Source organism: Camelus dromedarius, chromosome 12, assembly GCF_036321535.1.
Source record: "Camelus dromedarius isolate mCamDro1 chromosome 12, mCamDro1.pat, whole genome shotgun sequence".
NCBI classification, from domain to species: Eukaryota; Metazoa; Chordata; class Mammalia; order Artiodactyla; family Camelidae; genus Camelus; species Camelus dromedarius.
Window position 1 is genome coordinate 173403 of NC_087447.1, and position 16706 is coordinate 190108.

Below are 16706 nucleotides of genomic sequence, written 5' to 3' on the forward strand. Positions count from 1 at the left end.
CAGATTACACAGGGGTGGGCGGGAGGGGGGCCGGGGGCTCAGAGGGCGCTTCCTGTCCCAGAGGCTGGAGGTGGCCGAACATTTTCCTTCCTCCCTCCATGGCCTGACTTGGCTGAGATCCCCTGTTTCAAAAAGACAGGTTGTCTGGAAAAAAGTGAATATGAGTTGAATAACATGCGTTGCATCCTGTGTACATGGGAGACCCCCAGGAAAACTGAGAAACTCCCCGAAATGGCTGAAGCTGCGACAGGAGGGAGGCAGGCAGGGCACAGCCATTAAAGGAACCACACAGCCATTAGCACCAATATTTCGGGAGGTTTGGTGCCGGTTGACCTTGAGCCTCCCGGCTCATTGTAAAGTAAGAGCCTGCTGAAGGGCCCTCCCACGGGGGCCGGGGCAGTTCCGAGGCTGACCATAAAAGGTCAAAAAGTGGGCAGCGGCCCCGTTCCTGGGAACCCCTGCCCCTTCCCCGAAGTGGTTGGAATAACCCTCCCACTTGTCAGCACAAGCAGCTCGCGAGCCCAGAGAAGCTAGCAACCCCACGCCTCGCGGCCTCTGGATCCCTCCCCACGGGAGCAGCCCCACACGCGGTCTAAGGAGTAAATCCACTTTGTCTCAGTCGTGGCTCGATCCGGAATTCTTACCTGCACGACGCCAAGGACCCTCACTTGGCGGGGCGCGTCCCAGGGGCTCAGACCCGACATGGGACACGGCCATCCTCTCGCCCCATGTTTTCCTGTATCAGAGCCACCACCCGAAGTGCCACCTCCACCAGAGACCAATGGCGCCGGGGGCAGAGGCCTGTTGGGGGGGGACCCGGAACAGCACACGAACAAGGGTCCGGCCTCATGCAGCCCCAAGTCCTGCCGCCTCCAGCCGCAAGACTTTCGAGAAAGGAGTCGTCCCCCTTCCTGGCACAAGAGGAGACAGCCTTACAAACAGGTTCCCTCTGTGCAGTAAATGTCTCCTGCAAAGTGCGACCTTTACTCAGCTTCGGAGCGTCTCCACGGTGTAACCAGCTGCAAATGGTCAATATGACAAGGAGGCGTATTTTGGGGTGATGAGTTCTGCTTCCCTTCCTACTCAAGTCACTCCTGCTCAGCCGCCCCCACCCCTATATAGGGGTGTGGTCAGGCCCCGGGGGCTCTTCCCTGGCCTGGGGGTCTGGGGACCCAAGCCTGCTGCAGGCCCTCCCTGCCCCCACGCAGGGCCCTGCCAGCCCCTCACAGCCCCCACACCCCAGCCCCCAGAGGGAGCCGCACCCCAGAGCCCACACCGCAGCTGCACACCCTCCCCCTGACGCGCACTGTGCCGTCCAGGTTCTGAGTCCGAGCTCCAGGCGGGCTTGGGGGCCTGCCTGGCTGCAGGTGGGCACCCAGAAGCCCGTGTTGCCTGCCCCGGGGGAGCCTCCCATGATCTCCCAAGGGCTCCCATGAGCAGGACACTGGGAGCTGCTGACCCGAGGAGGCAGCCGTGGTGGGAGACCTTAGGCAGCAGCTTCGGGGCCCAGGGCCTGCGTGCTTGTGCGGCCCACCTCCGCTGCCTCCCTCCTTCCCCCCACCCCTGGCATTTCACACAGGAACTGGGTGTTGGTGGGACAGCTCCTTGGCTGTGGGCCCTGTGCCCCCTTCTCAGGGATGGACGGGGTCAGCTCAGCTCAGGCCAGGACTCAGCTCTCCAGAAACTAAGGGACGGCAGCGTCTTGGGTGCCGCCTGCGCCCTTACCACCTGGGTGGAGGAGCGGGTGGGATGCGATGGTCCGGGCCGGACTGTCCTGCTAGGACCTACAGGCCTCACCCGAGTTGGCTCCCGTGGGCTCAGGGCCCCCAGTGGCCCCCACGCCCCCCAGAAGGCAGGCCTCTGGCCCTGGGGCCTCCTCCAGCTGTCCAGGCCCTGACCACTTCCGCCGCTGCCCTGGGCTCCCTCACAGGCGTCAGCTGCCCCCGCCCTGAGCACCTCCGGGCCCACGGACCCAGGCGTTCTCTGTGACCCGCTCCTCGTTTCAAGTCCTCCTCATCTTGAGACACCTGGTGTGGCCTGTTCTCCTGCTGGGCCCACACCGACCCAGAAGGCCGCCCTGATCGCCTGGGCGGACGTGCACGCGTGGGCAGTCTGAGGCCTGGGCCTGGCGCCCGGTCTGGGGTGAGGTCGGCGGGGGCGGGGCGGACGCCCGCAGGCCCTGACGCGCTGCCCCTGCCTGCGTCTGGGATGATGCTCCAGCCGAGGCTGTTCCCTCCACCAGCGCGACATCCGTGTTTGTGGCCAGTGCGGGGCCGTAGCTCTGCCCTGGGCAGCTTTCCACCAGGTGGCGGACCCAGCAGACAGAAGAGGCCTTCAGTGCAGAGGTGACCATAGGCCGTGGGGAATTTAATCGCCACAGCTGTGCTTTGGGAAATGCTGACTTTTCTCCTGCATAATTGATATGATTCATAGTTTAGCCGATTTAATTTTCAGTATGGCTGTGCTTCGAATCAGCTCACAACATTGCCGTAAGTGGGCACCTGTGCCCCAAAACCTGGATTTTATCCTGAAAGTAGGGTGTTCATGTCTCACCCTTCCTGCCTAGTCCCCTGCCTCCATCCCAGCCCCTGGTCCTCACCTGCCACCTTCCCCCGTCAGCTCCTGGAAGGTGACCACAACCTTTGTTCCCTCTGTTCTGTTAGCGTCCAGTTCTCCCCACAGAGCGAGTGGCCGGTGTCCCGCTCAAGGTCTGCCCAAGGGAACCCTCCCCTCCGGGTGTTCAGGCCACCCTTCATGAGCTGGGGTGCCAGCCCTATCTGTGTCCAGCTCTCTCCCTCACTCTGGCAAAACCAAGCTGGGAATTCTTCCCATCCTTCCCATCTTCTGGTCCCCAGGGTCCCCCGCAGCCCGGGCGGGAGCAGGGCACAGGCACTGGGAAGCCCCGGTGGTGACTCGGGGTCAGGACAGCCTTGCCTGTTTGACCTGGGATGTTCCACTTCCATCCTCAAAGGCCCAGCTGCTCGGGGCACCCCAGCCTCCCTCTGGGTGGGTCTGACACAACCCTCCTGTGGCAGACAGTTCCGCCGCCAGCTCCCCAGGCAGCCCGTGTCCGGCTTTAGAGGTAGGTAGGAAAGACCACCTCCACCAGATCCCTGTCCACACGCCCCAGCCCCGAGGCCGGGCTGGTGTCCGTCTGGCACAGCAGCTGCGCTTGGACTCCCACGGGCTGATCGGCCGCCGTCCACCGCGCCCGACAGGACCGTCTGGGTCTGGGGTCAGACTGGTCAGTGAAATGGAGGAGTGTGTCGGGGGCACCCTGCACCCACTGGGCTTTGAGGCGGCGCGATTGCTGCTCCTTCCCAGGATGGGATATGGTTTTGGTATTTCCCCTGCTAGGGTGGGTGTTGGGGCGCAATTCCAGACGTCCCCACCAGCCAGCCCCACGACCCTGGCTCTCACCCAGAAGACCTCCCCTGACGTGTCCTCCCGTCCCACCCCCCGCAGTGGAGATGCCAGCTGGATGGGGACGGGCCCCACGGAGAGCCTGATTAAAGCCTGGAGGCCCCTGATTCTTTGGACCCAGGAGCCTCACATGAAAGGGGGCCACACTGTGTTGTGGAGACACCGACCCAGGCCCCGAGCCCAGCTCTTCCTAAGACTTCAGGAAACCCACAGCCATGACCCCATTTCCCGGGACCTGCCACACGCTCCCTTGGAGACAGCTCGAGGGATGTGCCCTCTCCTGCCCCCGAGGGGATCAGGTCCGAAGACCAGCTCAAAACAGAGGCAAGGTCTTGAACTGACAAGAGATTTGCCCCACATCCTGGTCTGCCGTCCTTGCTTCCTTGGCTGCTGGAAGCCGAGGGCACCCTGGTGCCCGTCCTCCTGCTGTGCCCCGAGGGACACATCCGTGACTGTGTCCAGAACTCTCTGCCGCGGGCCCATGGAAGATGGCGACCCCAGCCCCCACCTCCAACAACTCGTCTGCTTCCCAGCGTCCGCCTGGGTGCAGGGGAGGCCGCCCCCAACCTCCGGGTTGGCACAGGCATTTGGTGAGTTTCCCAGCATTACGCGCTCTGTCCTTGGAGTCGGGAAGGAAAGCCCAGCTGGAGGGTGAGGTGGGCGGTCACCCCGAGGGGCTCCAGGAAAGGTGGGCGTGTGCAGCCCGTGAAGAGGTGGGTGTGAGACCACGCACAGGAGGCCAAGGCTGTGGAAGAGCTGGAAGGAGAGTCTGTGGGGTCCAGACCCCGGCCCTTCCTGAGTGCTGCCCGCCTGCCCTCTCCACCAGCCGGGATCACCATCACACGTGGTGCCCCCTCCCCTAGCTGGGGTCCCAGCTGTCCCCCAGCCCCTCCCTGCCTCGGAGTCCTTCCCAGACCCAGCGTGGCAGGTCCGCCAGGCTCCGCTCTTCCAGGACCCACTCTCCCTGGGGCTGTGCCCCTTCGAACTCACACACCTGGGACGCCTGGGGGGCGGGTACTCCCCATGGCCCACCCTGGCACCCCTACCCAGCAGCCACTTCTGAGGGTTGGGGGATGCAGGGCAGAGTGAGGAGAGTGACGGGTGAGCTCAAGACGGACGGGGTGGGGAAAGGGCCAGGTGCACCTCAGCGCCCCCCACAGTCCAGCTGGTTGTGGGCAGTCTGCCCTGGGGCACCCCAAGTGCCCACTCGTCCTGGGCAGGGAGGGAACCAGGAAGGCAGCTGATCTCCTGGTCAGGGCAGTTCTGCAGGAAGTTAGCAGGGACCAGAGTGCCTGGCGCTGAGGATGGGTGCTGCTCGCTCCTCCAGCTGCCCTGTCCTTCCCTCCACCCTTCCAGAGGAGCCGGGACAGAGCCTGGGGGCTGGGGGAGCAGCAGCAGGGCGTAGTGGCAGCCGGATGTCACCCCGGGCAGGAGACAGGTACACCTATAGGTACAAAAACCAGTCATCTTCCCAGAGGGTCTGAGCTGCCCGCAGTCACCCTGCACCGCTGCTCCCAGCCAGCTGAGAGTCAGGGAGGCTATCCTAAGAGTCAAGGGTGTTCTGGACACAGTGTGCCCTTCGGTCAGCGCTCAGACCTTGGGAAAGGAGAGACCCCTCTCCTAGGACCCTGTCCCAGCCGTTGCTCCTAGCAGGGGGCCAGAAACCAGCGGAGTCTGGTGATGCGCCCTCCCACCTCCAAACAGCAGCAGATGGGCAAGGGTGGGGAGACTAAGCCTCAGGGGCAGTCTGGGGACGCTTAGCAGGGCCCCTCCCCAGGGACATCACAGCACCTCCACGTACAAGTGCACTTTACTGAATCCAGTTGTCGTCGGGGATGGGGGAGACAGGGCCCACCGCCCCAGGGGCAGAACTTGGGCTGTGGCCATGGCCCACTAGTGGTGGCCTCCCTGTTGCCTTAAATCTAAAAATACAATCTGAAACCGAACTGTAAGCGAGTGGAGAGAAGAACGATGACTCCAATGGTCAGAAGGATGCCCAGCGCCAGGGCCCAGACGTTCAGGCACTTGGCGGTGGAGGCATAGCTCTGGGCCCCAAGGACGTCGCCCACCATCTTCCGGTCCCTGGACTGGGGGAGAAGAGATGGTGAGGGGGACCTGGGGCCGGGCCAGGTGAAGGCCAGGTGCCAAGACTCAGGTCCTCCCCTGCTGGTCCCCCGGTGTCCATTCACCCAGGTGGGGACCCACCCCTGCCCGTCCCCCCACAGCCTGAGCAGGACCGTGCCCGGCGGGCCCTCCCTCCCCTCCTGGGGCCTGGATCTCCCTCCTCACAGACTCTCAGCATGTCCAGGAGGCCCCAGGGCTCACTGTCCCTCTGCTCTGGCCCCTTCCCTGGCCAATCACCCCACCAGGGGTCAGCATACTTCTAGTCAGTGCCTGTTCTCTCTCCTGGACCAGACTGGAGGTCTGAGTCTGAACCGTGAGGGTGTAGCTTCTCTAATTAGTCTGAGAAGGAGAACTTCCCGGGTGGTGGAGACAGAGCACCTGCGCCCCGACCCCCGCTCTCCGGCTGTGCATACCTGCAGCCCCATCATGACCGCTCACTGGGAATGATCCCCCAAGACACACACACCCACACACACACGCTGACACACACAAGGCCTCCCACAGCCCACGTGCCGTCTGGGCAGGGGCCTCTCTGGGCTCACGCTCCTTTCCCCAGGCACCCACCTACCTTCACGGAGTAGGCGAATGCCACGAAGCCCAGGCAGAACCAGTTCAGGAAGAGGGTGTTGAACAGGGACCAGACGACGTAGTCTCGTCCAGGGGTCTCCGTCTGCATGTTGATCACGGTGCTCGTCAAGGGGACTGAGCCTTGAGGTGCCCCCATCTTGACCTCCTTCTCCGTGTACATGTCTTAGGGTGGTGGGATGCAGGCTTGGGCGCCAGTGAAGGAGGGCTGGGAAGTGCACTTATAATGCCGAGCCCTGACCATTTTTGGGGTATCCCCGGATGCTGTAGGGTGGTCCCTCGTAGAGCTCAGCCCCCATCTCAGTCGGAAGTTCTGCTTTCTCAGAAATTTCCAGTTCCTGTTATTTTGTAAATGGGTGAGTTGGCTGTCCACTCAGGATGGGTGGGGGAGTGCTGCAGTCTAAGCGATGGCTTCCTGTCCGAGGCATTCAAGTCAGGGCCTGTTTAGGGGTGTGGTCAGGCCCCGGGGGCTCTTCCCCAGCCTGGGGGTCTGGGGACCCAAGCCTGCTGCAGGCCCTCCCTGCCCCCACGCAGGGCCCTGCCAGCCCCTCACAGCCCCCACACCCCAGCCCCCAGAGGGGGCCGCACCCCAGAGCCCACACCGCAGCTGCACACCCTCCCCCTGACGCGCACTGTGCCGTCCCGGTTCTGAGTCCGAGCTCCAGGCGGGCTTGGGGGCCTGCCTGGCTGCAGGTGGGCACCCAGAAGCCCGTGTTGCCTGCCCCGGGGGAGCCTCCCATGATCTCCCAAGGGCTCCCATGAGCAGGACACTGGGAGCTGCTGACCCGAGGAGGCAGCCGTGGTGGGAGACCTTTGGCAGCAGCTTCGGGGCCCAGGGCCTGCGTGCCTGTGCGGCCCCACCTCCGCTGCTCCCCACTCCCCAGGCATCTCACATAAGGGCCGTGGAGCTTGAAGGCGAGGATGGAAGGGCCTGGAGGGCGCCACACCCAGAGAGGCCTCGGGAAGGGGCAGTGCATCCCACTGGCCAGAGCCTCTCCGGATTACGTGCTTTCCTCTTCCTGCCTCTGCCCACCCCCACGGAAGGATGGGGACATCAGAGCAGAGAGAGGTGTGTGTCTTGTGTCGGGTCGTTCCTGTGACTCAGGGGCAATGCCCACTGTGCTGTTTCCCCTTAACAGCTAAGTGATGCACCTTGCAGGCCTGGCCCCGCCCCCACCCCTTCTGCAACCCCCTTTCCTGTCTGCCTCTCTCCCAGCCCTCTGGCTTGGCTCTCTGAGAGCCCCTTCCAGGTCAGGTGCAGCCTCACTCCCGGAGCACCAGCACCACCGCGCCCGACCCACCGAGGTCATGACTCCCTGGCTTTGCTGTGCGCGTTCCGGCTTTTCTCGTTCCCACACATGTTTCCCCATCCACGTGTGGGTTAGACTGAGCAGAACTGAGCATAGGTTAAACCTGGGCACTATGGTTTAATCTTGCCCGTTTGAACTTATGTCAATGAGACGACACTGCTTTCTTCGGTGCCTGTCGTCCATCACTCGGCACAACACGCCCAGGCCTCGCACAGGCTGCAGCTGTAGTCATTTGTCCTGATTTGTGCTGCGTTCTATAATGTTGCCATGGCTCATCTGCCGTGCTGTCGATGCCCAGGGACGAAGCCGCCGTGAGCGTCCGTGTGTGTCGGGGGGTGGGGGGGGTCCCTGCACATGAATTTGCTTTTCAGTTGGATGTGTGCCTCCCACTTCAGTGGGCCAGGCCGGACTTTTCCACAGGGGTTGTCACAGTGCATCCTCCTACAGCAGGTTTGAGCGTCCCCCTGACTCCAAGGGTAGCCGCTCTGTGGGGAGTGTGATGCCGTCTCTTTGCAGCTTCCTTTTGTGTGGTGAATTAGGTTGCGGCAATTATCTATTGCCACAATGAGGTTGCACAATGAGCAACCACAAAACCTCAGTGGTATTTATCAAGAAGCACTTGCTTTTGCCCAAGACTCCGGGAGCCTCAGTGGACCTGGGCCAGCCTCGATGGCCAGGCTCACCATCGCCCACTGTCAGCTGCAGGATGAGGGGATAGTTCCAGCTGTCCGTGGGCTCTCTCATCCTCCAGGGTGTTTGGCTGGGCTGGCTCTTAGGGCCACGGCGGGGACCCCGCGAGGGCAGGGGTGTGGGGCTGGCGGGCTCTCGGAACTGGCCGTGTCCCTTTCACCACACTCATTACCTGGACGAGCGTGGAAGGTGTTTGCAAAAATGACCCCAGATCTTTGTTGGGGGGCCACTTCTGCAATCAACCTTCCGGAGAAGCGTGGCCCCTTTCCTTATGTTTGCGCCACAGAAATACCCAGTGTTTGCCCGTGAGCTTTGCATCCAGCAAGCTCGCCAGACGCTCTTACTGACTCTAACAGTATCTCCACTCTGTCTGATGTCGATTATTGTGTGATTTCGTCTGAAAGCTTGACTATTCCAACACCCCTGTCCTCTTATTTCAGCGGTTACCTTGTGGAGCATGAAGCACCTCTGCGGCGGCTGCACATCTGAGACCCTCGGGCGCTCTCACCTGCTCGACAGCCGCGGGCCTTGGAGCTGCTCCCCACCCCTCCTTCCTGTCCAACCCTCCATCCAGATCACTTTCCTTCCACATGAAGACTCCCTTTAGTGGGGGCTTGCTGGTGGCCAAAGCCCCTCGATTTTTGCTTCCCTAAAAATACTTTATTCCACCTCGTTCTTGAAGAGTACTTTCATGTGGTAAAGACACCACCGCACTGTCCTCTGCTTCTGCTGCCACTGTGACGTCAGCTGCCAGGTCACCTCCACTCTCCTCAGGAAACCTGTGCTTGTATCAGGCTGCTTGTGACTTCGTGTACACCGGCCGATCTGCACAGTTTCACTGTCACGTGTGGAGCTGGGGGTTCATTTTCACTTATTCTGGAGGAGACCCCCTCAGGTCGTCCACTTCTGTGGGTTGGTGTCTTCCAACAGTTTGGGGAAATTCTCATTGTTTTCAAATCTTGCTTCTCCTCTACCCTCCTCTCTGCTCTGCTCCTTCTGGAACGCAAATCAGACGCGCTGGAGCACCTTTCACTCTGCCTGCAGTGTCTCACATGCTTGTCTGCAGCTTCCTCCCGTCTTCTCGGCGTGAGGCCCTTGAGCCAGCGGCCTGGGGTTCTGGGTCTGGGACGGCGTCTGCCCGGGGGAGGCCCCGATGCTCCGACGAGCACCTGGAATCCCTCGTCCAGCTTCAGAGACTGAGGTTTCTCCGTGTTTCCAGATGCTTCACTAAGCGGTGTCTCTTCCTGCATCTCTGTCTTGACCTCACATAACAGTTCTCCTGTCGGGTCTGACTTCCGTCGTATTTTCCTTATTTGCTGTCTGCGTTCTTGTTTCTCTTTTCATTTTTGTTGATGTTCATGGGATGGATCTTTTTTCCACTTGTAACTGTTAGAAGAAGTCACATTTGTTCATTTTCTCACCAAACACGCACTAAGCACCTGCTTCGCTGAGAGTTGTCTTGGTGGTGGACACGCACGCCCCGCACCTTCGCTCTCAGGTGCCCCTCCCCTGCCCTCCCGTCACGCTGGCGTCACCCAGTTTTACGTGGAGTTTGTGTGGCCTCGGTGCCTTCCTTTCGCCCTTTGTCCCAGCCTCTCGGTTGGTGGTGGTTTGTTCCTAAAGCAGGAACAGACTTTGCAAAGGCATTCGGGTCCCTCACTTCCTCCATGGCCCCTGGATTTTCATGAGTTTGTTTTTGTTCTTTTTCAGTTGCTCCTCCAAGAATGTTCTCTCTGTAGGTGTTTGGGAGGGGCCCATTTTGAGGCTTTATGGAACTATCTTTTATTATATGCTTACATTTGCATGACAACTTGGCTGGATGTTAAAGTCCAGATTTTTTTCCTTTCAACTCCTTAAAATATCACCCTGTATCTTCTTATATGATCTGCTCAGAAATCTGGTATCAGTGTGATTCTTGTTCCCCTGCAGGTGGTCTGCTCTTCCTCTCTGCAGCTTCGTCTTTCTGGAAACTTTTCTCTGATACTCACAAGTTTCACTGCAGCGCGTCTAAGTGTGGGTTATTTCTTCTTTTGTCCCTTGAGGTCTTTCAGCCTGAAGCTCTTCATCCTTCTTAGATTCTGGGGAGTTTAACTTCGTTGCTTCTTCAAGTATTTCTTCCTCTGCATTTCAGTCCTCCTCCTGTTTCAGGACACGAGGCACTTCTGCTTCTCTTCCGGACGCCTCTCGGTCCCGTTGGCGTCCCCACTCTTGCGTCTCCCACTTACCTCCCAGGGCAGTGACTGACCCTCCACACACTCACCTGCCCTTGGGGGGTCCCGCCCATTTGCAATTCTGGTCACAGGAGGGATTGTAAAAGCCAGGCCTCCGGGCACTGTTCTCAGCGCTTCACTTGTGTTAACAGACTTAGGCCTCTAACCTGATCGGTAAGCGCTCTTATTGTCCCCACTTCAGAAGAGGAGAAACGGAGGCCCAGAGACGGCGGGTAACCTGCCCGACGTCGCCCAGCTGGACAGCAGCGGGACTCTGGCACCAAGGCAGACTGGCTCCCGGCTTCAGCCGTGATGCCGCCTTGCTTCTCCCACCTCTTGCATTACTCATTTCAACAAGCCTAACGCTGGCTTCTTTTTCTAGCTTTGTACTTTGAAGCAATTTAAGACACGTGGAGAACTCACGGGAGTATAACGCCCTCTGTGCTTCCTCACCTGTCTCCTCCACCCACAGCGTCTTACCCGCAGGGCCATGATCAAAACCAGGGAACCAGCACTGGCGCGAGGCCATCAGCTAGACTGAAGGCCCGTCAGATCCCACTAGCCTTGTCACGAGTGTCCTTCTGTCCCAGGCCCCGCACTGCGCCCAGGCATCTGCGCCAGCCCCCTCCGGCCTGCGGGTCCTCGGTCTCTCCAAGACATCCACGAGTGTAATGCCTCTGAAGAGCACCATCCGCCAGTTGTTCTGTAGAATATTCTTCAGTTTGTGTTTGTGTGGGGCTTCTTGTGTTTGGAAGGAGGTGCTGAGAGCAAAAATTCGACTGAGTCAACCTGAAGATCTAACCGGCTTCATTGAGCGATCCACGAATCAGGCAGCTCCCATCCAGGACAGAGGAGGCTCCTCCTCGTATCTGCATGAGAGAGAGGTGTTCAAAGGCAGGCAGGGCGCAGAGAAAGGAAATTATCAGCAAAGGATGCGTTGTTTCAGGCAAGGCCCCCTCCTGAGGGGGCAGAAGGGGTCGTCAGCAGGCTTCCTCCTAGCGCTGCCGGGGACTCCAGGCTGACTGGTTACCGCTGCTCTCCTGGGAAGGCTGGGACCGCAGTCAGGTTAGGCATTGAGTCTTGGTTTGCCCGTGGGAGCTGAGCACCCAGGACTCCATTTGGGGCCGGCTGTCTCTCCCTCAGCAAGCTCCCTTCAGCTTGCCTGGGAGACGTGACCAAAGTTAGGGCATCAGCACTGGTCCCGGCTACCGCTCTGAAATTTGTGTGTTTTTGTGGCTCCTGCGTGTGGGATTCACAGGTCACGCCCGCAGAGGCACAATGTTTAAGTCGATGGTCCTCTCTGTCCCTCTTCTGACGTCCCAGTCTTAGGACGGTCACTTGCTTGGTGGTTAGCTGCTGCGAGTGCATATTCACAGCCTTTGAGAGGACACAGCGGGTCAGGGACATCACCATGATCATTAGAAGCAGGATTGCTTCCAGTGTCTGGAGAGCACTTTGGAGCCATGGTCCCCGAGACACAAACCGATCAAAATCACGGGAATCAAAGTCTCATGGAAGGAGCCACCTCTTCGAGCCACGCGGCTTGCCCGGGATCCTATGTAGCTGAGTGTCAATCCCCAGAGTGACTCTGAGCGGCAGGAGGTGAGGGCCAAGCGCCGCGCTCCCGGCTCAGCCAGAAGATGATCGAGGCTGCCCGCCTTCAGGAGCAGCGCTGCCAGGAGTCCAGGGTGATGGTCGGGCAGCTGTCGTCTTAGCAGGCCTGGTCCTGCCGGAGGAAAGGGTCCTCCGGGTGGGCCTCCCTAGCTCTGCGCTAAATCCGAGGGTCGACCAGCGAGGGGTCTTTATCTGTGGAAAGTGAAGTTAGATGAGCTCAGAGGCACTGTGCCAGCCATCTAGATCTGTATCCGCCCAAGACGGCCGAGAGCCGCATAGTCAGAGAGAAGCCCGGCCATTCCCTCTCCCGCGGCGCGGCTCATGGATTTGTTCACAGAGGGTGCCGGCTGCGTTTACAGTTTAAGCCAGGGCTCAGCCAGATGTTTAGCGCATTTGGCAAGAAATCTCCTCGCCTGAAACACAGAGTTGCTCGAAATACCCTGCGAGGTGCGGCTGTTGTGAGCTCTCTCGGTTGGTGCGTGCAGCTCTGATCTACACAATCTTGAGAACGTGGGGTGCAGACGTACTGACGTTCATTTAGGTGTTTGTGCTATCACTTGAGAAAGGTCAAAAACAAGGCACAGGCTGTCTGGCCAAAGTGTGACAGAGGAGAGCAAGCCCGCCCCCGAGTGGGTCTGTCCCTGCGGCTCCCCTGTTACCCCCGCGCAGTCGTGCTGGCTCCGCAGCGTCTGGAGGAGCGCTCCCAGAGCCTGGAGGGCACACGGCGCCCTTTCTCGAGGCTCTGCCTCCCAGGCTTGCCCTTTAACGGAATAGCACTTTTTAAAAAATCAATTAATTAAAAATAATAAATAAGTAAAAGGCATACCAATTTTTCATTCATATAGACAGAAAAAGTTGCAGAGCAGAGAGTGACACTGGCCTTGCTAGAGGTTTGCAGGAACATCGTGACCAGACCCACACATTCAGGGCGACACCAAGAGGTCGGCAGCAACCAGCCACACCCCTCCCCTTTTAGGGCAAAAGCAGCCTGAATCCAAGCTCAGGTGAGACGGCTCTCTGGGCACTGGTCTACCATCTTCTCTGGCTGCTGGCTTTTCGAATAAAGTCGCTGTTGCTTGTCCCAACGCCTTGTCTCTTGACTCACTGGTCTGCCGTGGGGCGAGCAGAATGAGCTTGGACTTGGTAATAGAGTTGAACTCAGCAAGAGATTTCTAGGGGGGTCGGTTGTACTTTGTGGTGACATTTCGAATAGAAGAGACATTGGCCTTGGGGAGGCCCAGGGACGGGTCAGAATCTTTGATGACAGATCCGGCAGTCTGAAAGTTTACCCTCATAACAAGCCTGAAGATACAGATGAGGGTGACACCTGTTACCCACCACGACCGGCCAGTGAGTCACCAATGAGAGACAAGGTATTGGGGAAGGAATAGCAACTATTCGGAAAGCCAGCAAACCGAGAAGATGGTGGACTAGTGTCCCAAAGAACCACCTTAACTTGGGGTGGACGTCAGGCTTCTTCGATGGTGAGGGAAGGGGAAGTGGGCAGGGGTGAGGTCGGGAGATGGAAGGGCCGTGGGCCGCGGGAGGTCACGGGAGCTTTGTCCTTGGCCAGTGGACTCTGGTTGATGTTCACCTGGCGGGGACGTCCCTGCTCTGCTTCATAAGACAAATGTTAATGTTTCTTGTTCATATTTTCTTGTCACTGTGGGGGAGTATCCAGGAAAGGGGCTCTCACATACACTGCAGGCAAAGCTCCTTGGTGACTAACTTGTGTGCATGCAGGGCAGAGATGGATACAAGACGGAGTCAGAGATGCCGAGACTACCGGCGTTGGGGGACACACGGGGCGGGGAGAGGCTCACCTCCTGAACCACGACTCAGCCACACCCTCCTGGCTGTCACGGGCACCCCTGGAGGAGGGACTAGGGCTGTGTTGTTGCTGAACTCCTGTCATTCCTTTTCTTGTCTGACTGCTGTTCCTTGTTTCTGCCTTCCCGCATCTCCCTAATCAGTGACCCCGTGGTCCGCTCCCTGGAACTCAGGGAGTTCTGGGAGACTGAAGCCTTTCTCTACAATAAGCAGCAGGGGACACGGAGGGGCTTTGTACGGGGGGGCCTGCACGGCCCTGCCTGGCTTCAGCCCCGTGCCCTGGCTTCCCCTCAGTCCCGAGGGAACTGGGAGGAGCAGGAAGGGAACAAAGCTTCGGTGGAGAGGGCAGCCATTCGTCGGCAGGGGAATCAGCTTCAGGGGGACTCAGATTCAATGCCAGGGTGAGGGAGAGAATGAGAAGAAAGAGTTTCACGTTTCAGGTACAGTGTGAAGTCCTGACACAGTCTTGGCTGGAAGCTCCTCCTTGCCAGTTTGCTCCGAGGCCCCGCGTCTGCACAGGACCAGCTGTCAGGTGGGACCTTCTTTGGAGGTGAGATGTGCGTGCCAGGCTCAAGCCTTGGGCTCTGCCGCAGTCCCCTTCCAATGACATCAAGGGCTGTCTTCCTCTGGTGAAGCTTCTAGAAGGCCCAGCCACCAGGCTCCAGACTGAGCATCGGATCCTTTGAACTGGGGCTGGGAGCGCTCCCTTGACCTGTTGGCGGTAAACTTGACTGTCAGCCACCAGAGACTGCCAGCAGCTGTCAGACTAGGGAACAGAGCAGGACCCAGTGGGGCTGTCCTGGAAATCCTTTCCAATTCCCTGTTTTGTGTTTACTGGAAGTTGGCTTCATTCAGCCTCTATGACCTCCCCTGAGTTCCAAAGGGCAGATTCAGTCAGTTGTTAATCAGAGGAGGGAGGGAGTGCAGAGACAAGGCAGGAAGCGTCAAGACACAACAGTGCAGCCCTGGGCAGAGCCCTGCTTCCTCCACAAGGAACATGCAGAGCAACACCTTTGAGTTCTTCTGCAGGAACCAAAGGTTAGGGTTAGGCTTAACGCAGGTGGAGGACAGTAACTTCAGGCTGAGCTCGAGATACTTGGAGCCCCGCCCTGCTCCCTCCCCTCAGCCAACCAGAAGGAAGTCTGCACGTAATGAGCGATAATGGAGACTCTGATCCCTCTCCCCACATGACTCTCCCTTTAGACCCTTTCGTGGTCAAGCAGACTCTTTGGAATTGGCTTTTGGGCACGAGTCCACCCTCTCCCTGGGTTGTGCGTCTCCTGAATAAGGCAACCTTTCCCTTCCAACCAACACTTGTCTCCCCAGTATTGGTTTTCGAGCAGCCGGCAGCTGAACCTGAGCTCGGTAACCCGAGCGAGAGGCAGCAAGGGACCAGCAGAAGGTCGCACACCAGTGGACATCAGTCTGTGGGTGGCATCTCCTGGGCAGTGAATCTACATCTCCCAAAGTGGGTCCTGTGAATAGTCAGCAAGACCTCAGGCCAGGGGAGTCCAATAGTTTCTGCAGTTTAGACATTCAAAGTCTGAGGACTACCTGGTGATGGAGGGTGAGAAGGACAGTGAGGTCCCAAGGAGTTTGCAAGGACTTCATTGAGACTTGTGTGATCTGCCCAGTGAAGTGGGTGCCTCAGTCACTGGAGATTGTGGAAGGTTCACCCCGAGTGGTAGAGAAACGCATTCTCTGACAGCTTCTTTGCCACCAGGAGGGCATCACCCCTGCAGTGAGGGAAGGCATTGACCCACCAGGAAGGTATACGCCTGTACAAGCACAAACTGGCAGCTGGCACTGAGAGGCAGTGGAATGAATCCAGCCACCGGTGTTCGCAGGGCTTGAGGGGAAGGGGTTTGAGGCTTCTGGGGACAAAGACTTTTTCTAGGGTTGTGGACCTGGCAGGTCAGACACTGATGGTAAACTGTTTTCACAGTTTTGTAGAGGTCTCCCCACCAGTGTTTATTTATAATTTGAACCATATTAAATGCATTGTGGGGGCGAAGGAAGCAGAAGCTGAAAATGGAGTTTGCCAGGGAGCCACGAAGGACCAAGAAGCCATCTCAGGCTTCCCACAGCCCTGACTGTTTGTTTAGTTTACAGCCATTGTTTACCCATCTGAATTTTTATGATGCTGGAGCAGGCGGTTGCCGTGTTACAAGGACACCAGGGTGGCAAAGTCTGGCAAAGAGGGGCCATTTTTCACAAAAACAGCAAGGACTTCCTCTGCTGGGCCACAATCTCACAGGTTCTACTGCCGCTGCCTTTGCTTGAAGGCCACCGGGCACTTCCCTGACACCCAGGGTCACGCCTCTTCGTGGGACCCCGACTTTGATGACAGCAACCTCAGAAGACAAGAGGATAGCAGACAGAGCTCGTTTACATGCGGCCCACTTTTCACAGTGGTCCCAGAGGATGAAGAAACCGCCTTTGTTTCCGTAACATCCCCAAATCATGGGCCACCCCAAAGGCATCCTGGCTGCCAGTATGAACGTTTGCAGTGCGTCCTTTTGACAACTGGCGTGCTCAGGCGGGGGCGGGAAGCTCGCCCTCATCTGGCTGATGTGGCTGGTGGGAGGTGCCCCTTCCAGCAGGTCCTATGGGGCAGTAATAGCACAACCAGCTAGAAAATCCCTTTTCTTGTCTGCGCAGTATGACCCGTCAACAAACAGAAGTAGACCAGGCGAGGGATGTGAACCAGGGTGTGGGGTGAGAAGCGGGACGTATTCCCGTCCCCGCTGGCCGGCGGAGGCCGGAGGGAGTCAGGATTAAGGATGTGGCAGCGCTTCAGGCGCAGGCTGTGAGGCAGAGCAAGAGACTGGGCTGTGGGCTGGTCTCCCTGCTGGGAAACACCGAGTCAGCGCGGTCAGGAAGGCTTTGGACGGTGTGAGAGGCCTGTAAATACCCGCCA

The 16706-nt window shown here is 58.8% G+C and overlaps 1 protein-coding gene across 1 annotated transcript; it reads right to left on the minus strand.

The window, feature by feature from the left end:
* Positions 1-19: 19 nt before the first annotated feature.
* On the minus strand, positions 20-6478 carry LOC105106169 (uncharacterized). The gene is made up of 3 exons (XM_031448064.2): positions 6116-6478; positions 5371-5510; positions 20-4867 (listed from the first exon to the last, which is right to left on the minus strand). Exons 1-3 carry the CDS (start codon positions 6293-6295, stop codon positions 4531-4533), a joined length of 657 nt encoding a protein of 218 aa, XP_031303924.1. The 5' UTR covers positions 6296-6478; the 3' UTR covers positions 20-4530.
* Between the last annotated feature and the right edge of the window lie 10228 nt (positions 6479-16706).

Coding starts and splice junctions, on each gene's coding strand:
- LOC105106169 (XM_031448064.2), bottom strand. CDS start 6,295: ATGTACACGGAGAAGGAGGTCAAGATGGGGGCACCTCAAGGCTCAGTC. Junction 5,511..6,115: donor CATTCGCCTACTCCGTGAAG/GTAGGTGGGTGC, acceptor CTTCTCCCCCAG/TCCAGGGACCGGAAGATGGT. Junction 4,868..5,370: donor CTTCTCTCCACTCGCTTACA/GTTCGGTTTCAG, acceptor TTGTACCTATAG/GTGTACCTGTCTCCTGCCCG.